The sequence below is a fragment of the Mesoplodon mirus genome, assembly GCF_964341445.2.
Source record: "Mesoplodon mirus genome assembly, chromosome: 10".
Taxonomy (NCBI): domain Eukaryota; kingdom Metazoa; phylum Chordata; class Mammalia; order Artiodactyla; family Ziphiidae; genus Mesoplodon; species Mesoplodon mirus.
The window spans coordinates 16,150,453-16,175,135 of NC_138986.1; the positions used below are offsets into that span (position 1 = coordinate 16,150,453).

The 24,683-nt window shown below is 39.8% G+C and overlaps 1 protein-coding gene across 4 annotated transcripts in view; it reads left to right on the forward strand.

The window, feature by feature from the left end:
• Positions 1–6,679: 6,679 nt before the first annotated feature.
• Positions 6,680–24,683, forward strand: part of KATNA1 (katanin catalytic subunit A1) — a 35,851-nt gene continuing 17,847 nt past the window's right edge. The window contains exons 1-5 of one of the 4 annotated variants that reach the window (XM_082633526.1): positions 6,689–6,951; positions 9,035–9,162; positions 12,623–12,797; positions 14,230–14,387; positions 20,710–20,890. In XM_082633526.1, coding sequence (XP_082489652.1) covers positions 12,636–12,797; positions 14,230–14,387; positions 20,710–20,890 — 501 coding nt within the window. In that variant the 5' untranslated portion in view covers positions 6,689–6,951; positions 9,035–9,162; positions 12,623–12,635. Of the gene's footprint in view, positions 6,952–9,034; positions 9,163–12,622; positions 12,798–14,229; positions 14,388–20,709; positions 20,891–24,683 lie in introns of all 4 variants that reach the window. The other 3 variants (XM_082633528.1, XM_082633527.1, XM_082633525.1) reach the window with 3 other exon arrangements.

Below are 24,683 nucleotides of genomic sequence, written 5' to 3' on the forward strand. Positions count from 1 at the left end.
TCTCATTTTACTGCATTTTGGATCCATGTTTGGCATGGTTCAAATTGTGACCATACCTTGTTATGCCAAAGGCAAATACACAGAAAATGTATCTGCTTTTGTGTGAAGGCTAAAGGGAGGATATCAAATTTATGTTTGAAACATAGGCAGTTATTGTCCTCCCAAGTATCCGGTCTTTCCTTCTCCCTTCCATAAAGTCACCCAGAGATCCTAGACATTTTGGTGGATTCACAATCTGGGTGGGACTTTGAGTTTTTTCCCCTGGAGGAGGGTTAAATTTGTTCTGTAGTGAAAAGGGGGGATTCTCAAGAGTTCCTAGCTCCCAAAGGGGTTGACTAATGACACAGGCTGCTCTTGTTCTCCAGCTTCCATTCTCTCAGTTTTCCTTTTACTAATAGAGCCCCCATCCCCGTTCATGTTTCAACTGTCCCACTAGAGCCCATGTTTCTCATATTGCCTTGTAATTAGTTGCGGCCCCATGACTAGGTTTTGGCCACTGGGATGTGAGCAGATGTGATATATGCAAATTCTACTTCATACACTTAAAGTTGATATTGCTTGCCCTTCACTTGCTCCTTCCCTCTTCCCACAGGATGGAACATAGAATCATAACTTTATATTGACCCATAAAGTCTAGGAAAATACCCTAGTGATGGTGGGTTAACAAAATGAATAAAACCGGGCTACCTGAAAGATGGCGTGAAGTAGGGCTGTCTGTCCAACTGCAGAATATTAAAAGGAAAAAAAATTCATATATATATATATATATATATATATATGTATATACCATTTGTTACTGTTGCTGAACTTGTACCCCAACTAACATGTACTTTGTGTTAGTGTATAATCTGATTTACAAAACAATTTGAGGTCATTTTATACTTTGTCTATCTCCCATGCAATGATTCATGAAATTCGGTTATTTACCTAGTGCATTTTTCTCTAATTCATCATCTTCATCCCCGTTGTTTGGTTAAACTCATTTGGTTAAAGGCCCTCATCAACACTTTTTTTTTAAAAACATCTTTATTGGAGTATAATTGCTTTACAATGGTGTGTTAGTTTCTGCTGTATAACAAAGTGAATCAGCTATATGTATACATATGTCCCCATATCCCCTCCCTCTTGCGTCTCCCTCCCACCCTCCCTATCCCACCCCTCTAGGAGGACACAAAGCATTGAGCTGATCTCCCTGTGCTGTGCAGCTGCTTCCCACTAGCTATCTGTTTTACATTTGGTAGTGTATATATGGCCATGCCACTCTCTCACTTCGTCCCAGCTTACCCTTCCCCCTCCCCATGTCCTCAAGTCCATTCTCTACATCTGCATCTTTATTCCTGTCCTGCCCCTAGATTCTTCAGAGCCAATTTTTTTTTAGATTCCATATATATGTGTTAGCATATGGTATTTGTTTTTCTCTTTCTGACTTACTTCACTCTGTATGACAGTCTCTAAGTCCATCCACCTCACTGCAAATAACTCAATTTCGTTTCTTTTTATGGCTGAGTAATATTCCATTGTATGTATGTGCCACATCTTCTTTATCCATTCATCCGTCGATGGACACTTAGGTTGCTTCCATGACCTGGCTATTGTAAAGAAAGCTGCCGTGAACATTGTGGTACATGACTCTTTTTGAATTATGGTTTTCTCAGGGTATATGCCCAGTAGTGGGATTGCTGGGTGGTATGGTAGTTCTATTTTTAGCTTTTTAAGAAACCTCCATACTGTTCTCCATAGGGACTGTATCAGTTTACATTCCCACCAACAATGCAAGAGGGTTCCCTTTTCTCCACACCCTCTCCAGCATTTATTGTTCGTAGATTTTTTTATGATGGCCATTCTGACTGGTGAAGGCCCTTATCAACTCTTGACTGAATTATTGTAATAACTTCCTAACTAGAGTCTTTTACTTCATTCTGGTCCTTCAAGTTTATTATCCAACTGTCAACCAAATTACATACTTGAAAGATAATTCTAGATTCTGCTTCTAGTATGACCAAGTAAGCTCCTGATGGATTGACTTTATCATATGTAACAACTATAAATTCAGGGGGGAAAAAAACTAGCTAAAGATACAGAAGTGGAACCAAGAGCAGGCAGATTCTGGGTGGAAGTAGACACTTGGGAGGAATGGCATTAGATGAGTGTCTCATTTTTATGATATCTTGCCTGAGAATGGCCCAAATCTCTAGCTGAAACACGAACCACATATGTGTGGGGAGGAATCCAAGCATCCTAAGAATCAAAGAACTAAACTGACATTTGAGATGCTGCCCAAGAGAAAGAGAATCAAACCAAGTTAATTGCTTGCTTAACCAAGCAAGCAAAACACCTCCAGAGGCGTATCCCAGAATCCAGAGTGTAACATAATATATCCCAACATCCATGATACAATCCAAACTTACCTGGCATACAAAGAAATATAAAAATATGACCTAGTCTCAAGAGAAAACACAATCAGTGGAGGTTGACCCCAAGATCTTATTTCCAACATCTGGAATTGGCAAAGGTATTACAATGGCTCTTATAACTATGCGTGATGATGTAAAGAAAAACATTCTCGTAAATGTACAAATAGGCAATCCCAACAAGAAAATAGAAGCTATAAGAAATTACCAAAAGGAAATTTTCCTTGATTGAAGACATAAACTGGCAAATTATAGAAAGCTCATGAGAGGTCCAATAAATTGCATTATTTAATTGCATGCATAATAAAAGTATCTCTGGAAGGTAGTTAACGAGTTTGTTGTTACTGTCTCTGGGGATGGGAACTGGATTTCTAAGGTAGCGAGAATAGTAGAAAGACTTCCCACTATATAAGCCTTTGTATCATTTGAATTTGAATCATGTAAATGCATTGCCTATCCAAATATAAATTCATAAAATGGAAATAAAAAATAAAATCTTTAAGTTCAAGTGGAGGAATGGGGCTTAGACAAAGGAAGATACACTTTCTTTGAGATAGGCAAAACCAAAGGGCAAGAGTGAAGTAGAGACATTTGTTAAGTTGGAGGGTCAAAGTATTGGGATTAGGTTATGCTGCATATGAAACCCAAAACAACAATTGCTTAGACAGACAATATCTGGAGTTGGCAGTCCACACCTGCTTTAACAGCTCCACAAGGTCAGTCCACACTTTGTCTGTTCAGTTCTGCTATCTTCATCACATGGCTTATATCCTAAAGGTCATTTATGGTCAGTAGTTGGCTGCTTATACTCTATCCATTTTTTCCCCTGTTCTAACCTGGTGAAAAGAGGGGATGATGTGACTGGAAGGGGGATTTTCAGGGCCTCTCCCTGTTAGGTACCTTCCTAAAAGTTCTATATAACACACCCACTGGCCAGAAGTTAGATCCACGGCCACACCTAGCTGCATGAGAGTCTGGAAAAGGTAGTCCTTATTCCAAGCAGCCCAATTTAATCAAGCTAGGTTCTGTTACCAAGGAAAATGTGTATTTGGTGGGCAGATGGCAGTCTCCGCCTCATTGAGCAAGTTGAGGGAATTTCAACCTGATAGCTTCTATTTTCTCTGAAGGTGGAGACATAGTGATTTGCTGAAAGGGCAGAAAGGGGTATGTGGCTGGCATGAGGACAGTGGTGAAAGTCTGAAATAACTAATGTGAAGAGTAAGAGAGATAACTAATGTGAAGAGTAAGAGAGATAACTGAGGTGGGACATGCAGAAAAATATGTTTCAGGTGGGTTAGGCATCATGCAGCTGTGGTGCATCAATCTTCAAGGTGGTGTGATCTTTTTTTTTCCTATGGCATTCTGGGGGAGTAGCAGGTCTGTGATGGAAGCTATTATTTAGGAAGAATGTGCATAAGGTTAGTGAACAGCACTGGGGCTCTGGCTCAGTTTGTTGCTGCAAATACTGTGACATAATCTAAAAATTCAGCAGATTCTGATCCGTGGCTTGCAGGATCTCAGTTCCCCGACCAGGGACTTAACCTGGGCCACAGCAGTGAAAACCTGGAATCCTAAGCACTAGGCCACCAAAGAACTCCCTCTTCTTTTTTTTTTTTAGCAGATTCTTAATCATGGTTAGAATTTTCTAGTCTTATACATACTCTGTATCCCAAGAGATGGCTCAAATTTTTGAAGGAGGTAGAGGAGGACTGCCAGTTGCAATAAACAAGGTGAGTGAAACTAGTCCTGAAAATCCTTTTAGATTTCTCTGATGAAATGTAAAAAGTGTCTCCAAATTCTATTTTTTACTGATTTAATGTATTTATTCTACAAATACCTAATTAATGTCTGCAATAGGCTAGACATTGCCCTAGTCAAATGGAAGAAGTATCTAACTTCATTAAAGTTTACCTCCTGGGGCAAGAGAGACAGCAAATACATAATGTCGAGAAATGGTCTGCATGTCATTCCCTCCTGTGTAATTCCAGGAGTCACAACACTTCTTGCAAGAGTCGCCCAATGTATTCTCTCTCCCCTCCAAACCCTTCTACTCACAGTTGCCAAATCAGTCTTCCTATTTCCTATCTAAATTATGCCTTCATTTGAATACCTTCAATGGCTCCTTTGCGCCTATTGAACAAAATTTAAACTCTTTACTGGCACCTACCTTTTTACCTACTTTTCATTAACTTCCCGGTATGTGTCCTATGATCCTGCCAAATTACTGTCACCATTCACCAGAAAAAATAATCTCCAATTTTTCTGAGTCCCAGTTTGGACACAATCATTTTAGAGGGATGGTGATTGTAGAAGCCACACTGTAAAAGAAGAAATGACTAGTGTAGTAGTCATGAGGGCGGTACACAAATATTCTGTTTTTCCTTCAGGGCACACTGTAGAACTCAGTGTTCCATCTCTTTGAAATCAGGCTTGGCCACATGACTTGCTCTGGCCAATGAAATGTGGACAGAAGTGGCAGGTCTCATATCCAGGCAGAAGTCATGAAAGTTACCGCATTTTCTTTTTTCCACTGTCCAGGGTCCCAGTGCCTGCATCCACTCTACCATGAACATATAGAGTAAATGAGAAAAAAAAAATTCCTGGCGTTTGAAACCTCTTCAATTTAGAGAGGTTACTACAGGGTACCCTAGTCTTACTAGACTAGTACAACTACTGAAGAAACAGAAGTAGTAAATGTAAGCCACTGTTTGGAGGTTTTTTGTTTTTTAATTTTAAAAATTAACTTCAGGGCTTCCCTGGTGGCGCAATGGTTGAGAGTCCGCCTGCTAATGCAGGGGACACGGGTTCGTGCCCCGGTCCGGGAAGATCCCACATGCCGCGGAGCGGCTGGGCCCATGAGCCATGGCCGCTGAGCCTGCGCGTCCGGAGCCTGTGCTCCGCAACAGGAGAGGCCACAACAGTGAGAGGCCCGCGTACCGCCAAAAAAAAAAAAAATTAACTTCATTGAGGTATAAATTATGTACAGTAAAATGCATCCATTTTATGTGCATTGTTCAGTGTTTTAATAAACATATACACCTGCTTAACCACTACTCTAATTGAGATATAGAACATTTCCATCAACCTCAAAACATTTCCTCATGCCTTCCTGCAGTCTAGTCCTTCCCCTCACTTCTCCCAGCCCCCAATCCAGCCTCAAGCAAACACTGACCACCTTTCTGTTACTGCAGGCTACTTTTTCCTGTTCTAGAATTTCATATAAATGGAGTCATATAATATGTATTCCTTTTATGCCCTTTGAGAAGTTTTTAGACTATAAATTGCCTTTATAATTCAACATACCTTTTCACTCATATAAAAAATGAAGGTTGATTCAGTCTAACTAGGGTAATTAACCTGTACCTCCCTGAATTGTTTTTTCATTTCAAAAAGCTATACTAATTATACTTTCCTATACTAATTATACTTTACGTTACAATAGAGTTCAAATCCATCATAGCGAAACTATTATTTTCTACTTAGTTGAGAATTTTACAAGACATTAAGCTTCATGAAACATTCTATTTTGTTGACCACTGTTTACGCAATGCCTACAATGCTGTCTGGCATGTATTAGTTGCTTAATAAACATCTGTGGACTGAATGGTTGTATTTTCCTTGAATTGCCTTTATATAAGTCTGTGTTAAATTAATGGGATGTTTTAAAATCAGAATTTTAATTACCATGCATTCCTAGAGGATAACGTGTCTTAAATCCCTCTATGCCACCTTAGGTGGAAGTAGAGGATGGAGATCCTGGAGGAAGCATGGCCACTAGTACTGTCGAGTACGTATGTTTCTGTACATCGTGGAACATAATTTTGTTGTCTGGTTGCATTAAAACGTTGACCAAAAAAATCAAGAATATAAAATTCCACCATCATTGTGTCCGAATACCTTTGTTTACCCATTCTCTATTTTATTCATGTTATGTCGTGACAAGCGCCTCAGCCAAATTCTGAGTATTTGGTTCTAAAACAGTATTTGTCACAAACGAATTGTTTGACCCTTGACACTCACCTGTAAAATAGACACTCTGACCTCCTAACCTGTGAAGAGAGTGATGAAAATCAAGAGGGAGGAAAAGTGAGGAAGCTCTAATTTGAGTCATTACTACCCGCCCCTGCCCAGTCCGCGCGGGAGGCTTGGCGCGGGACTGCGCAGGCGCGCCCCCGTCGGCCCCGCCCCACCTCCGTCGGCCCCGCCCCACCTCCGTCGACCCCGCCCAACCGACGCACGGCGCGCGCTCGACGCACGGCGTCCTCGCTCCCGGGGCGTAGCCCAGCTTGCGCCGGAATCACCGAGGTTCTCCCCAGCACCGGAAGTGAAACTGGCGGGTTTGCCTTCAAATTCTCGGTGAGTGGAAGCAGCGCCCTGAGGCTGGTGACGGTTGGACCAGGCAGTGCTGGGTCCGTGAGCACAAAACAGGGTGGTTGGGGCAGGACCGGGCAGGCCCCCCTTCCTCGCTGCCCGGAGCCCCGCTCGGCCCTCCCGCTCCGCCTGCCGGTGGGCGGTTTCCTGAGGAGCCTCGGAGACACAGGTGAGTGTTGGCTCTCTAGGTCTCCTGGGAATCCCCGACCCATGTGGCCGGGTCGGCGAGGGATTCGGGAGCCTGTGATGCGATCCCGCTGCGCATTCGGCTGTGAACTTGCCGGTGCCTGCGCCGAGGTCCTAGGTCCTTGCTGTTGTCGCTGACACCTGTGGCTCGGGTGACGGTCCCCCTACCGGAGGAGTCCTGTCCGGACAGAGACTTCTGGGGGCTCCTGCCGATCCCACTCTAGGCCTGTCTCCTTAGAGAAGTCTCCGGCCGAGACAACCTGTTTTTATTTCCTCGCTTTTTTGACGGGTCCTCTCCCGAATTCGTCCACGCCCCCGCCCGAAACCCTCTACCCTAAAAAAAAACACCAAAAGCCTTGACTTTGGGGATGCAGCTTCCTTTCTTATGTTTTGTTAGGTAGGTGTGTTGTTGTTGAGGATGTTCTTTCTTATTTAGTTTATTCTGGAGCCGGGCGTTCTCTGGGAGGCTATGGACCTTTTTGTTTAGAGTTGGTACCTTTTACAAAACGTATCCCTCGAAACTTTGTTTCATACTGTATATTATATGGTGATGAAGTTAGCGATGAACGTGGATCCTTAATGCTTTGCAGTGGATAGTCTCAGGCCCTTATTTACTCAAAAATAATTTTCTCTTTTAACTGCGAAGTGCCATTTTTACATCAGTCACTAACATTTATATCAGTTACTAACATTGCTGCTCTCTTGAAAGCACTCATTTGTCTTCCTCTTTGAAATCAGACCTTTAGATACTGCTGAGGACATTCCTAACGTTTTAGAACGTGTGCGATAAATCTTTGCCCCATAGTCACAATGCTAGAGCACCAAGGTAGCGAAAGATTCTTGTGATGTTCATACAGGCCTAAATATCTTAGTGTGCAGCCTTATTTTTTTTTCCAAAGGAGATGGTTTTTGTAATCAGTGAGTTCTCACACAAAGAAATAGTGGCAAAACTCTTTGTCTTGTATTAGTATTAATAACTTGTGACTTGTTTCATATCTTAAAAAAAAAAAAAGGCAGTGCCAATCGACTTTCCAACATTCTTAGACTGTGAAAAGCTATATAAAGCTACTTTATGGCATTGGTTATTCAAGACCTCTTTACATTTTATAGATTCAGTATTAGGCATATTATATAGTCTACAACGGATTCTGCATCTTATTTTGAAACTGGTATCACAATTCTGACAAATACTAAGGATTAGAGAATCTTGTAGAATTTACTGTATTAAAAACAATGTTGAATTTCTGTTTACAACAATAGTTCAGGATTGTTTGTTTTTTAGCTGTTTGCTTAAAAAGATACTCTTTGTGGATCACACAACATCACATTAAGTTTGCTAGAAATTTTGCTGTAATATTGAGTTTTTAGTGTTTAAAAAAATTTTGACTGTTATTTGAATTAAAATTTCATGTTGCATCTTACTTAGTTTAAATAAATGAATTTAGTCATTAAGATAAATAAATACTCAGTACACTTAAGCAAAAGGATGGTTCTGATAGGAAGGATCATGTAAAGGAAAAGCTTGCTGTGAGATAAAGCATGCATCACCTATGCTTATGTTTATTTTTCTCTTTAATAATCTCTTTAAAAACCAACAGTCTGTGTTTTTGGACAGTCTCATTTTTTATAATTTTATAATCTCATTTTTGTTCTACTAATTGAACCAACAGGTAGTGTTTACAGTTCACTGTGGTTAAAATTTGGTCTACAGGCTCTTCTTCACATATATTCATTTCTTCAAGTACTGCCAGATATTGTGTCAGGTAGACCCAAATTCTGTCTTCCTAAAGTGTAATTTTGGCAATGATAAGGATATAGTCTTGAAAATTGAAGAATCTCATAAATTTACAGTGTTGACGTTCATTTCAGAAGAAGAATGTCTGATACTAAAAGAATAGGAAAATTTGTTTTTTGTCTAACATTTATTCATTGCATGGTATTTTGATACATTTTCGGTAAACACATCATTTCTTTGATAACCAAGAATTTTTCAGGTCATTTTTAATGTGGCCTTGGATTGACTTTACATTTGTTTGTTAGAAAATGTCGATTCATTGGCTCCTCAGGAATTTTATCTGACTAGAAAGAAGTATCCATGACACGGAACCTTCAAAGAAGGCCTGGAGTGACTTCTGTGAATTTTGGAACATTGAGCCCTGGCCCTCAGAAATACAAAACGACAACCTATATATAAGTAACAACTTAATTTGGATTTTTTTTTTTTTAGTTGGGGGAAGGGAAGAAAGATCTGGAGGGAGTCTGTTAAGGAAAAGAGAGAGAGAAGGAAAAGACGTTAGAGTCTTGCTATCTATGCTTATCCAGATCAGCGATATACTGCCAGCAGCCAGCTCCAGCTGTACCCGTATAACATTATTGCTCAGACTAGGTGTCACTGTAGGGCATATATAGCTTCAGAGCAAAAGCAGTCGCACAGTTCTGGTAGGGATGAGTTGAGGATCAAGCATTGTGAGAGTGCTGAGGGTCAGAAACTGGACAAAAGTAAGAAATCGTAGTAGTTAGACAAAACCGGACAGTATTCATTCATTCAAAGATTTACTGAGTATCTGCTGTGTGAAAGGAAGCATGGTTCTAGGTGCTGGGGATATATCCATAAAATAACAGAGAGCCATGGTGTCTGACCACAGAGCTCTTATTAAGATGGAATATTATCAGTGGTCATGCTTTTCAGTCATGGGATTTTTTTTCCTTTTCTTTTGGACCCCAGATGCTCAGTCTTGAATTACTTATAGACCTCAGTTCATAGCTGTATTGCTTCATAACAAATTACCCGAAAACTTAATGGCTTAAAACAACAAACATTTATTGTCTCACGGTTTCTTTGGTCAGGCTCTGGGCATAGCTTGGCTAGGTGCTTCTGATTCAGGGTCTCGCACAGGCTGTAGTCAGGGTATCAGTCAGGGCTGCATTTATCTCAAGGGTCAGCTGAGGGAGGATCCAACTTCCTGCCTCCCTCACATGGTTGTTGGCAGGATTCAGTTCCTCTGGTCTGTTGGACTGGGGGCCTCAGTTCCTCACTGGCTGTTGCCCTTGGGCCTCCCTCCATCAGTTCTTTGCCATGTGAGCCTCTGCACTGGGCAACTCACAACATGGTAGCTGGTTTTGCCTTAGAGTAGTCCAACGAGAGAGCAAAAGACAGTAAGCAAGGTGGAAGTCCCAGTCTAATCTCAGAAATGATGTTCCATTATTTTTGTATATTCTGTTTGTTACAAGCTCACATTCAAGGGGAGATGATTACACAAGGGTATGGACACCAGGAAGCAGAGAGGTCATTGAGAGCCACCTTACAGGCTCTCTGTGATTATTGATGGATATAAGGCCCTTCTTTTGTTGTATTTATTTTTGGTTACTCCCCTACCCTTCATCCTCTTTCTTCATTCATATTTCCCTATCTCACCCTCCACAGACACTGTAATATATTTAATATATGTTCTTAGGTGTGTATGTGTCCTTTAAAAAAGAGTGTTTTATTCACCATATATATTGGGTTGGCCAAAAAGTTCGTACAGGTTCCATGACATAGTACGGAAAAACCCGAACAAACTTTTTGGCCAACCCAATAAATATAGCATAATTTTAAGTTTATAAAATGATCTTGGCATTTAGACCTTGTTCTATGTCCAAGTTTTTTTTACACCCAACCCTGTATTTTGATGATCTGTCCATGTTGCTATTTGCAAATTTTGTTCATTGCTTCCATCTGCTACGTAGTATTCTCTACAGGGTGCATCCACCATATTTCCTTACCTATTTTCTTAGCAGGGAATAGATAGATTACCTCCAACTATTGATTTCTCAAACAGTTCTGTCGTTAACATCCAAAACAAGTCCCTTTGTGGGTCTGTGTGAAATTTCCTCTGGAATATTTACAGAAAAGTAGGGTTGCAAGGTCATAGGATATATGCATACATAATTTCTCTAAGTACTGCCAGATTGCTCTCCAAAATGATTATACCAGTTTATGCCCACACATTGTATGTGAGAATGTCCTTTCTCCCAAATAACTGCCAATACTTAGTATTATTGGATTTATTAATTTTTTTAATCTGGTAAATGTAAAAGGGGTCTCTCATTGCATTCTTCTATTACTAGTATCTGTACTTGTTAACCATTTGGGTTTTCCCTTCCATGAATTATGCTTTACGCCTTTATGTGCTACCCTTTTTAAATTTTATTTTATTTATTTATTTATGGCTGTGTTGGGTCTTCGTTTCTGTGTGAGGGCTTTCTCCAGTTGCGGCAAGTGGGGGCCACTCTTCATCACGGTGCGCGGGGCCTCTCAATATCGTGGCCTCTCTTGTTGCGGAGCACAGGCTCCAGACGCGCAGGCTCAGTAATTGTGGTGCACGGGCTCAGTTGCTCCGCGGTATGTGGGATCTTCCCAGACCAGGGCTCGAACCCGTGTCCCCTGCATTAGCAAGCAGATTCTCAACGACTGCGCCACCAGGGAAGCCTGCTACCCATTTTTGTATGAAGTTCTTTTGTCCGTTAGTATGAGGAATTACAAGGATGGATTTTCTACACGTAGATTATAATTGCATTCCTGGGATAAACCTTCTGGTCATGGAGAGAGAGAGAGAGAGAGAGAGAGAGAGAGAGAGAGAGAGAGAGTGTGTGTGTGTGTGTGTGTGTGTGTGTGTACGCGCTGATACATTGTTAGTTAGCTAATCTTTTTTTTTCTTTTTTTTAGTTAGCTAATCTTTTATTTAAGATTACCACATCATGTTCATAAGTGAAACAGACTTTTTATTGCTCTTAATTAGTTTTGAAATTGAGGTGATTCTCACCGCATAAAAAGTTGATCAGTTTTCCCCTTGTTTCCTGGGCCAATTTTTATGTGATTGGAATTAGCTTCTGTCTAGAGGGTAGGTAAAATCCCACCTATAAAAACCCCATATCCATATATCCACTAAGACTATGCTTAGTTCTTGTATATGGAAAGTTTCAGGGAAGATGCACTTAGCATTTATTGAAGACCTATTCTTTGCCAAGTGCTATGGTAGGGACTCTAAATAGCCATTTATTCCTTCTAGTGCAACTCTTGGAAATAGTTACTATCCCAATTACAGATTTAAAAACTAAGGCTCATTAAAGTTAAGGGACTTGACAAAGGTGGCAGAATTACAATTCTAACCAAGATTCTTCTAACCTCAAAACACGTGTGTTTTCTGCTGTCACAGTGCCCTCCAAAAAATGATCTAGCATTCTGCATTTGTTCTGCAGATGTTCAGTAAGACTTGTATGTCACGCACTGAAGTTACCATCTCAGACCTTTCCTCTGTAAATCCTGCTCTAAAAGAACTTAGAGATTCAAGGTAGACAAGTGCCTTGAGATGAAGGCCCCAGTAAAGAGCCAGGGGACTTTAGAAGGGGGAGGGCTTATTTTGAACTGGGAAGTTCAGAAGGTTGACATACTGGGAGAATTGCCATCTGAGTGGGGTTTTGACACATAGGTAGGGTTTGACTGTGGGAACTGAGGAATTTCTTTGAAGGAGTGGAAATTAGCATGAACAAATGTATAGAGATGGAAAGTACATTGTGAGTGTCTTCAGAGATCCTTGGAAAGTATACTTTTAAAAAACTCTTTGTAGTACTTATTTTTAAGAGGTAATATTAAATGTTTCTTTCTTTTTTAGCTTATAATTGAGCATGAGTCTTCTTATGATTAGTGAGAATGTAAAATTGGCCCGTGAATATGCATTGCTGGGAAATTATGACTCTGCAATGGTCTATTATCAGGGAGTTCTTGATCAAATGAACAAGTATCTATACTCAGTCAAAGATACATACCTCCAGCAGAAATGGCAACAGGTAAGAAACATGACTGATGTTTGTTTTAATGGTTTAAAATACTCAGATGTAAATAGGTAGTGCTTTTGAAGCTTTACATTAAGAGTGTATAATTTATTACATGGATTTGTATATAATGTTTCTTAAAACTTGATTATTATATTAGTCCATATTCTCCATCATCAGTATGATGAGTTCTACTCAGTTATTCTAATTTTTGGAATCTAATAGTAATGGTTTTGAAATTTTTTTCTAGATCACATTTTTACCTGGTAAAATTAGAATTGACTTTATTAAGCCATTGTTGAAACTGCAGGTGACACCTGAATCTCACAAGTACCATATTCTCTATAGAACATCATAAAGCAGACCATATTTGCATCCCACGTGAGGAACTTTAGTCACTGAGGACCAGTAAAAGTTTATAGGTAGAAACTATAAACAGGTCCAGTTGAATATGGCATTTATAATATGGTTCAACAATGTCACAGGAGAGAAATATTATAGAAATTAATAGTCTTTTTGTGCTGGTCTTCTAGGTAGAGTATTATCCCTCAGATACTACTAAACTGCTTTTTTCATAGTATTCCATATTTGTCCTAAATTTCTTTAAAAGAGAAATATTCTACCTCTTTGAACTTAACCTCTTTCCTTAAGTCTGCCTCTGCATATTTTACATTAGAAGGGGAAAACACTTTATTTCATAAAGAGTCTTAAATTTGTCACTGAAAGACTTTTAAGACCTTTTGTTCTTAGGCCAGCAGCTTTTACTTAAAAAGTCTAAGCTTTTTTATAAGGATATTTAAATCATTTAGTTTTAAAGCCAAATATTACTAACTTCATTTCAGTATTTCATATATATATATGTGTGTGTGTGTGTGTATGTGTATATATATATATATATATATATATATATATATATATATATATATATATATATATAGTTTTAAAATTGAGTCAAGACTGCTTTTAAAAAAAATATATTGGTTGTGTGTGGATTGAGCCATTTATCCTCCGAAGCTTTATTTTTCAAACTGTGGGATGCAGTCCATTAGTTATGAAATTAGTGGATTCTGATCAGCATTTTTAAAGTCAATTAAGTAGCATAAGAACCATTAAAGTGCAACTTGCAAAAGTATTGTTTTTACCAAACTTTGAAGTTACAGCTAACTTTTAAATTTGTTATGCACTTTGAATACGAACCGTAAGTCAGTCATGATGGCTTAATTAGCCAGGATACTTAATTCATTTTATCAGAATTAATTTTGCAATTAGAAATAAAGAACTCATGAACCATTATTAAAATTTCAACAGAATATTTTGGTATGGTTTCCTGGATATCTGATGTCAAAATGGAGGCTTCTGACATCTTTAATAAATGGCCCAACTTAATCTTGGCAGTGATTTATTAAGTTATAGAAATTTAAAGAGCCATATTCTCCTTTGAAATCAGGTTTGGCAGGAAATAAATGTGGAAGCTAAACACGTTAAGGATATCATGAAAACACTAGAAAGCTTTAAACTAGACAGCACTCCATTAAAAGCTGCACAGCATGAGCTTCCAGCGTCCGAGGGAGAAGTCTGGTCCCTGCCTGTACCTGTTGAACGAAGGTAAGTGGAGACCGTTTAAGAAACACACTGGCACAGAAAACTGATAGCATTGGTTCTACCTAGGAAGAGAACTGGAGACTGAGAGATGGGAACGGGAGAGGGTTTTTTACTGAATACCTTTTGTAACTCTTAAACTGTATATCATGTAACTGCCTCATTTCAGTAAATTAAATTTAGGTAGACATAGACCAAAAATATGCTTTTGTGAATGAGCTTAAAGTAGTAGGTACTGTTACCTTATGGAAGGGACATGGGGATGGAGATTGAAGTATCTGGGCTCTAGGTCTGTATCATTATTTGTAGCTCTGGGAAAATCATGTAACCTCTCTAGAGCTCAGCTTTTTGTTATGTAAAGTGAGGGAATTAGACTAAAACAGTGGTTCTCAAAAAGCTATCACAGAATACTGCTATCTATCAAGCTATACTGCTGCTAAAATTTAAAAATGGGCTTTTTAGTTCACAGAAAAAAAGAAAAGATAAAATGTTCTCAATTATAGGTTTTTCTTTGGTATTTTTATCCCCAGTTTCCTATTACCTGGTGCCAGCAAATGAACAATTAGTGAAAGTTGATATTTACTGAAATGCAAAAGAGCCAATTATGCTTAGTTCCACTACATAATTTTTAACTGACGAGTGTGCAAGTGGGTGTCATTTATCCGTTTTACTCACATAATAGATTTCCTAGTTTATATTGTGGGTTTAAATACATTAGTGTAAAATAGCATCGTACAAAAAACACTGACTTTCAGGTTCTTTGTCCCTTAACCAGTTTGAGAACCTTGCGTTAAAACATTGCTCAGGTGTTTTTCAGGTGTTTAAGATTCTGTCATTATAACTGTTCATTCTCAATTGTATTTTATGATAGGTGCTAGATATTGAGTGCTCCCAGAGTTCTGAGCACTAATACAGGATACACATGTTACTCTATTTCTTACAATAAGCCTTCCAAATAAGTCATATTTTCTCTGTGTTTCAGGTAAGATAGCTGAGGTAGAGGGAAGTTAAGTAACTTTTTCCCATTATCACAGAGGTAATAACTGGTGGAGCTAGGATTCGAACCCAGATATGTTTGATTACAAAGCTGGCACTCTGCCATACCAGTTATTCCCAAACTCTAGCATACATAAAGGTCTCCTGGGATACTCATTCAGAATGTGGATTCCGGGGCTTCACTCCCAGAGAATCTGGTGGAGCCCAGAAGTCTTCAGGTGATTCTGATACAGGTGGTCAATGGATCACACTTCAAGAAGTACCATACCAAAGTGTTTCCCCTCGTTTAACATTAACTGATGGGTATTGCTTGTTTCTTAGCCACTTTGATTTTCTTCAGCTCCAGATAAAAGTACTAATGTTCTGTTATTGACTCTGATACCTTCTGAATATTTACTAAATTTTACCCTTACTCTAAGTACTTTTATGTATACTTTCTGTTTTATTTTAGAATTCACTAAAAATAAAAAAAAAAAGTACAGCAATAGGCTCATTAAAGAAGAATAGGAAAATGCATAAAAGTAGGGGGGAAATCATAGAGTCACCCTAGTGCGACTTCTAGACTTTTATGCATTGTTTATTTCCATAGTTGTAGTTGTGCTGTATCCATAATACAGAACCTTGTACCCTGTTTCTTTAAAAAATCCTAAAAGTAGACAACAATTGTCATACACGTACCAGATACCGTGTTAATTGCTTTACATACATTACATATATTATTTAATTCTCAAAACAGTCTTAGACGGTAGGTACTAAACTTTTAGCCCCAATTTCTGATACGGACACTTAAGCTTAGATAGGTTAAGTAATTTGCTCTTCATATTGTAAACGTTGATAATTTATAAGCCATCTTAGACCTTATTCTCTGTTGCTTTTAAAGGGTTGTTTGCTACTCTTTTGAGGGATCTAACCTACATAGTTAATCATGCTCTTATTCACTGTTTCCTCTTTTTTAAAAAAAATTTTATTTATTTTTGGCCACGTTGGGTCTTCATTGCTGCACACAGGCTTTCTCTAGTTGCGGCGAGTGGGGGCTACTCCTCGTTGCGGTGTGTGGGCTTCTCATTGCGGTGGTTCTGTTGTTGTGGAGAACGGGCCCTAGGGCACGCGGGCTCAGTAGTTGTGGCGCACAGGCCTAGTTGCTCCGCGGCATGTGGGACCTTCCCAGACCAGGGATCACACCTGTGTCCCCTGCATTGGCAGGCGGATTCTCAACCACTGCGCCACCAGGGAAGTCCTCCCCTTTTTTGTTGTTACAAATAAAGTGAATATTTTTCCACATTTATGATTACTTTTTCTTAATTTCAAAAGTAGAACTAATAATAGATGAGTCAAGTTGTGTTTTTATTTTATTTTACCTATGAATATGTCTTACTCCTACTTTCTTTTGTTTTTCCTCCTTCTGGAGAATCATCATTTGGCCCTTGTATCAGTCTACTCTGGCTGCCATAACAAAATACCACAGACTGGGTGGCTTAAGCAACAGGAACTTATTTCTCACAGTTCTGAAGGCCAGAAAGTCCAAGACTAAGGTGCCAGCCGATTTGGTTCCTGGTGAGGACTCTTCCTGAGCAGTGACTTCCTCTTCTCTGTGTCCTCACATGGCAGAGGGAACAGCAAGCTTTCTGGTGTCTCTTAATAGGGATACTAATTCCGAGATCGACCCCACCCTTTTGATCTTATTTACCTTTTAATTACTTCCTTACTTCAAATGATCACATTGGGGTTTAGGAATTCAACATAATGAATTTTGGAGGGGTACAAACATTCAGTCTATAACAACCCTGTAACTCCTTTATCAATTACTGGTAAGAACTTTCCAATGAATAGATGTGCCCAGTGATTATTCAGTTGATTTCAAATTTAATGAACTGTTTGGTTGCCACAATCTCATATGTGGAGGCAGGAGGCTTCTCTCTTAGGGGTAATGGAAAGTTGAGTTAAATGAGTCTTTCGTCTTGGAAAGTCTATGATGATGAACCCTAGTGTCCCTCCTTATTGCTTCTGGCTTTTCTTCAATATCTTTTTATGTTTCTGAGTTTAAATGCCCTGGATTACTATTAACTACAAAGTTCTCCTCTTTGACTTTATTTGCTGCATCTTTCTATTTCTTCCTGTAATTTATTTTACTTGCTTCCTCAACTGAATATCCCTCAAAACTCTTTATTTTTCTGTTGGTCTTAATTTGTACTCATGCTTAAGAGAGCTTATTCTTTCAACTCTCCTGGTGATTCTGACCTTGACATTGCCTAAATTTTAATCCCATTTGAAGAACAGATTTAACTGATCCAGCATTCTAGTGCTGTGCACAAATATGTTTGTACAGGAGGTTCATTGAAGCCTTTTAGAGGAAAGATTAGAAATAGAATGGAACTTTTTGGTATGATTCTTTTAAAAGTCAGCTCATGTCCCTCAGACATCTTCTCATCTCACTGCATAAAACCCAAAGTTGTCAGTATGTCCCTCAGTGCCACCCTGTGAGATCTGGTTCTCTGCTACCTCTGTGACCTAAGTTCTTACAGTTCTCTCCCTCAGCCTTCTTGAACAAGTCAAACACAAATGTTTTAGTTCTCTGCACTTGTCTTTCCTTCAACTCAGATGTTTGATGGCTTGTTCTCTTGTTTCTTTCAGGTCTCTACTTAAATGTCACCTCAAAAAGGCCATCTCTGATCACCCTACCTATATCATTCCGTAGACCCTACCATTCTTTATTTTCTTAGATAGCATTTAGCATCATCTGAGGTACTGTTTATTTCTTCATTGAAACCCCCTCTGCCCACACACACACTTGAATGTGAGCCTGTGAGAGTAAAGGCTTTCATTAAAGTTATTTTAAAAAATTTGTTACTTTAAATGCAGAGTAGTGCCTGTCAGTAGTAATAGTTCAGTAAATTATTTTTCGGATAAATGAATAGCAGTAAGAAGTGGATAAAGGGAATTCCCTGGCGGTCCAGTGGTTAGGACTCCATGCTTCCACTGCAGGGAGCATGGGTTCCATCCCTGGTCAGGGAACTAAGATTGTGCAAGCCACAAGGCGCGGCCAAAATAAAAAAAAAAAAAAAGAAGTGGATAAAGTGTGACACATTTTATGTGACTGACTGCCAGCTAGCCACTAAAAGTCATTTATGAGGTGATGATAGAGGAAAGAATACCGGCAGTGCCTCATGATATAATGAGTAGAGAAAAATATGAGCATATGCGTATTTAATGGTTCCAATTTTGTTTAAATGAAAGGCAACCATAAGAAAATAAACTAATATGTTAAGTGGTTAACTCTGGATAGTGGGGTTAAGGGGACTTTTTCAAATTCTTTATACTTCATTATAATTCAGTGTCTATTTTATATTATTTTTCTTAAGAGGAAAAATAAATATATATTTTAAGGCAGTATCCCTACTTGGCTATCCAAGTTTCTAAATCCAAAGTTGAGCCCTCATCATTCCTTTCACATATATATTGGTTTGGCTTATCATCCTCCCAAATTCTCATTCTCAACCTTTCACATCTAAGAGTATCTTTTTTCATAGTGTCTCTTAGATTTTTTTTTTTTTTGGCGGTACGCGGGCCTCTCACTGTTGTGGCCTCTCCCGTTGCGGAGCACAGGCTCCGGACGCGCAGGCTCAGCAACCATGGCTCACAGGCCCAGCCGCTCCGCGGCATGTGGGATCTTCCCGGACCGGGGCACGAACCCGTGTCCCCTGCATTGGCAGGCGGACTCTCAACCACTGCGCCACCAGGGAAGCCCTATCTCTTAGATTTTTATCGTTACTCCTTGAGCTAGGCCCTCATCTCATGCCTTGATAACATCTCCCTGCTTTTTGGTTTCCTTCATCAGTGTATCTTATTTATTATTAGACTGATCTTTCTGAAACCTTTTCAGTGGCCATCAGCTAAAAACCAAGCCTCTTGAACTGGCAGTATTTAGATCTACCTACTGAACCACCTTATCTGTTCAGTATCATGTTTTAATGTTTACCATGTCTTCACAGTTAGTATCTTTATAACCTTTACATAGATTAAGCTCATCTTGCTTTCTTTGCTTTTCTTCACTGATTTTCTTGTCTGCAATTGTACCATCTTGTTTAGGTCAACTTCTGTGTTTCCAGGTCCAATTTACTTTGTCTTCAAGAGGCCATTCTTTCACACTTTCTAGTATACTTGCCTAGTCTTATGTATCTTCTTCTTTCTTAACTATACTTGAGGTATTTGAGGATAGGACTCCCCTGCCTTTTTTTTTTTTTTTTTTTTTTTTTTTTGCGGTATGCGGGCCTCTCACTGTTGTGGCCTCTCCCGTTGCGGAGCACAGGCTCCGGATGCGCAGGCCCAGCGGCCATGGCTCACGGGCCCAGCCGCTCCGCGGCATATGGGATCCTCCCAGACCGGGGCACGAACCCGCATCCCCTGCATCGGCAGGCGGACTCTCAACGACTGCGCCACCAGGGAGGCCCTCCCCTGCCTTTTTTTTTTTTTTTTTTTTTTCTTTTTGCGGTATGCGGGCCTCTCACTGCTGTGGCCTCTCCCGTCGCGGAGCACAGGCCCCGGACGCGCAGGCCCAGCGGCCATGGCTCACGGACCCAGCCGCTCCGCGGCATATGGGATCCTCCCAGACCGGGGCACGAACCCGTATCCCCTGCATCGGCAGGCGGACTCTCAACCACTGCGCCACCAGGGAGGCCCTCCCCTGCCTTTTTTATTGCTTATTTTACTGGCCCCAACCAAGTCTAGAAGTGTAGTAGGAGCCTAATAAATATTTGAGAGGTCTAAATCCTGCCACAGAAATGAAGTGATCTACATAGAGGTAAAGCACCATACATGAGTTCTTGTAACTGTCCATAGCCAGTGCTTTTGTCCGTTTTTTTTTAATGGGAAAATGATTAAATTTTATTAATTAAAACAGAACTGTGATACATTCTAAATAAAATGGTACCAAATTGCACATATATCAGTACATAAGTGTGAATTCTACACCTGTGCTTTGTCCTTGCTCTTTTGATAAAACTCCCTTCTCTGATTATCGTTCTCTTTTCAGTTTCCAAGAATCAGACTAATTTTTCATCTATCCTTGATATACAATAGCTATTTCCTTTTAAAAGAGAGGTGATGATCACTTGACTTCTATTATTTCTACCATATAACCATAGTGCACCACAGACAGCTATGTCCAGTTAGACCTTAGATTTCAGTGACCTCAAGTTTATTCAGTTTTATCTTGTGTTCAGTTATGCCTTTGCTTCTTTAGTTCATAAACTAACGTACACACTATGTGTGTTCATCTATATATGGACCAACTCCAAGAGTTGATTATGATTTTCATGATCTTGTGTTTGATTAGACCCTCACCAGGACCTAGAAAACGCCAGTCGTTTCAGTACAGTGACCCTAAACCACAGAGTAACCGTCCAAGTACAACTGTCAGAATTCACCGTCCATCTGCACACAGTGTTCACAATGACAGAGGGAAAGCTGTTCGTTGTCGGGAAAAGAAAGAACAGAATAAAGGAAGAGAGGAAAAGGTAAATGTTACTGATTTTCATAAATGAAAAAGTTATGTATTAACCTTAAAAATGAAGACTGTACAAATTTTAATAATTTTTAGTAATTAAATCTGCTACTATAATAAAACCATAGTCACACTCCACCTAGGCTAGGATTTTTCCTACTCTCTATTCAACAAATAATTTTGGTTGTTTTTTGTAACTTTCTATCTTGATATAATTTCTGACTTGCAAACAAGTTACAAGAATGGTATAAAGAACTTCCAGTGTGATGAATTGGGAGATTGAGATTGACATGTATACACTGATGTGTATAAAATGGATGACTAATAAGAACCTGCTGTATAAAAAAATAAAGAAAAAAAAACTTCCATATATTCTTTACCCAGTTTTACCAGTTACTAATGTTATATCCCTTTTGCTTTATCATTTACTCTCTGTATATACTTTATTTTTCCTGAAGCATTGAGAGTAAGTTGTAGAAGTCATGCCCTTTTACCCTTAGTTATTCTAGAGTCAATTTCCTAAATACTAGGACATTGTTTTGCATAAAAACAATGTAGTGATCAAAAATCATAAATTTTGCATTGATACAGTACTGTTATCTAATACACAGACCTTTATAAAATTTTGCCAGTTATCCCAATAATGTCATTTATAGCTCCCCCCGCCCCCGTGCCAGGACCCAATATAGAAGCATACATTGCATTTGGTTGTCATGTTTCTTTAGTCTCTTTTATTTTTCTTTTTTCTTTTTTTTTAAAATTTATTTATTTTATTTATTTTTGGCTGCATTGGGTCTTCGTTGTTGCATGCGGGTTTTCTCTAGTTGCAGTGAGCAGGGGCTACTCTTCGTTGCGGTGCGCGGGCTTCTCTTGTTGTGGAGCACAGGCTCTAGGCACAGGCTCAGTAGTTGTGACGCACGGGCTTAGTTGCTCCGCAGCACGTGGGATCTTCCTGGACCGGGGCTCGAACCCGTGTCCCCTGCATTGATTGGCAGGCGATTCTTAATCACTGTTCCACCAGGGAAGCCCTCTTTAGTCTCTTTTAATGTGAACATTTCCTCTGCCTTTATCTTTTTTGGCCTGACTTTTTTAAGAGTTATTTTGTAGAATGTTCCTCAGTTTGGATTTGCCTGATGTTTCCTCATGATTAGATTTAAGGTTGTGCATTTTTGGCAGGAATACCACTGAAGTGAAGTTTTGGTCTTCTCAGGGTATCGTATAAGGAGGCACAGGATGTTTATTTGTTCTATTACTTGTGATAAATTGGATCACTTGGTTAGGGTGGTGTCTGCCAAGTCTCTCCACTATACAGTTACTCTTTTTCCCTTTATAGTAGTTTGTGGGGAGATACTTTGAAGTTATATAAATAGCGTATTTCTCATTAAAGTTTCAGTTACTTGCTTTAGCATCCAGTGATTCTTGCCTGAAGCAGTTACTCCTCTGATCATTGAAAACTCATTTTCTAATGCTACTATCTCTTCTACATTAATTACTTGACATTGAACTGCAAGAAAAAGCTCTCTCTCTTCCCCTTTATTTAATTTTATCAGTATGGGCTGGTGGACTCTTATTTTATTCAGTGAATTAAAATCTGTTACTATCCTTTTGATGCTTAAATTGTCCAAGATTTGAGGAGCGGGAGACCCTTGAAGCTGGATCTTGTCTTTTTGACACGTACTCACCATTCTCTGAGCATTTCCTCATTTTCTGGCAAAATAGGACGTTCCAGGCTCTTCGTATATTTACCCCATTTCTCCCGGAAGCCCTGGTTCCTATTAGTGAGGAATGAGATTTATAAACCAAGATTCCAGTCCCAGTTACTATTTGAGGGCCTGTGCTCTCTTGCAGTAAGAAGCATATGGGACTCTGAGAACCTAGTTTCTGTCCTCTCTACTTCCACCTCCCCAGTCCCTTGCCCCAGGCACATACCTAGTCTATGAAATGGTAAAGTACAGGCTCGCCTGTTGGCTTGTCGTACCAAAAGGACCCCTCCACACCACCTGGGCAAAGTGAAAACTGGGTAGCAGCAAATGTAAAGCCCCCGGCGCTGCCCATTCAGTCCTTTTCAAAACATCATATCAGCCCGTACCTCAAGATCTTTTTCCTAAATTTGCAATCTAACTTTGTAATTCTGCTTGAGAACCTCATCCAGTAACCAGCCAAGCCACACCTTTAAGCATAACCTTCCTTGTTGATATAGATACAGATGTGCATTTAGTTCTTGGTTTTGTGGCATCACCTTTACTCCCCGTCCCCCCCATTTCTGGAGGTCATTTGCCCTTGTACATCTGGAGAGTCAGTTCCCTTGGGTCCCTCCCGCCGTCGTTCTATGTCCCGCATTCCTGTACTTTCACCGACAGCAGTGCTATTGTGGTTCCTGAAACAAGGAAGGGTATGCGGAAGGTGGCTAATGCCTCTGGCCTTAGGCAGTATTATCAATACCAAGGTTGCCCTCGCCTGTCATCTAGGGTGTGGGTTGTCAGCCTGTTAACCATCTGTGGTTTGTAGAGCTCAATGTCCTATCCCTTTTTCATTTTATATCTATACTTTTATACCCTGAGAAGTGATGTGTAGAACCTGAGGTCCTATAATCAGCAAATCAGTTGTCCAAGATAAATTAAATTGAATTAATATGATTTGCTTGTTAAAACAGGAAGATATAAAGCTTTTCAAAAATACAGCATGGTGATTAAGAGTATGGGCTTTGGAATCAGGGAGACTTGTATTTAAGCACCATCCCTGCTGTTTCTGAATGTATTACCATAAGCTACTTGGTCTTTCTAAATTTTATCCCCTCATATATTATCCCCTCATATATTATTATTATTAAATTACTTTAACGCCTGTCTTATAGAGTTTTTGTAGGATAAATAAAATAACTTTTTTAAAAAAAATTATTTATTTTATTTATTTATTTTTGGCTGCGTTGGGTCTTCGTTGCTGTGCACAGGCTTTCTCTAGTTGCGTCGAGCGGGGGCTGCTCTTCGTTGTGGTGTGCAGGCTTCCTCATTGCGGTGGCTTCTCTTGTTGCGGAGCATGGGCTCTAGGCACACGGGCTCAGTAGCTGTGGCTCGTGGGCTCTAGAGCACAGGCTCAGTAGTTGTGGCGCATGGGCTTAGTTGCTCCGCGGCATGTGGGACCTTCCCGGACCAGGGCTCGAACCCGTGTCCCCTTCATTGGCAGGTGGATTCTTAACCACTGCGCCACCAGGGAAGCCCCAAGATAACTTTTTTTTCTACCTAGTGTGTGCTCAATAAATGTTAGCTTTTATTTCCCAAACATTCCACGTAACTGAGATTTTTGTTACATATGCTATTGACTTAAACAGTTTCACCATTGCGTTTTTTAAAATTTTAATGAAATGTCTTAGAGGTTGATGACTACATTCAAAATGCTCTTTAATTGATCTAAATGCAAAAGTAGAATTATTAGGTTAAAAGTAGGATAAAAATAAATTCCCCAGAAGGAGGCTCACTTTGAAAATAAGTTCTTATTTACCAATGGAAGTATTTTAGCCTTCAGTTTAAAACATATAGTGTTTCCATCACCCTTTGATTCTCTACTGTTTCAAGAATAGGGCTAGAGGACAAAGTATAATAAATAAACATAAAATCAGTTACATTAAGAGGAGATCTTAGGGGCTTCCCTGGTGGCACAGTGGTTGAGAGTCCGCCTGCCGATGCAGGGGACACGGGTTCGTGCCCCGGTCCGGGAAGATCCCACATGCCGCGGAGCGGCTGGGCCTGTGAGCCATGGCCACTGAGCCTGCGCGTCCGGAGCCTGTGCTCCGCAACGGGAGAGGCCAC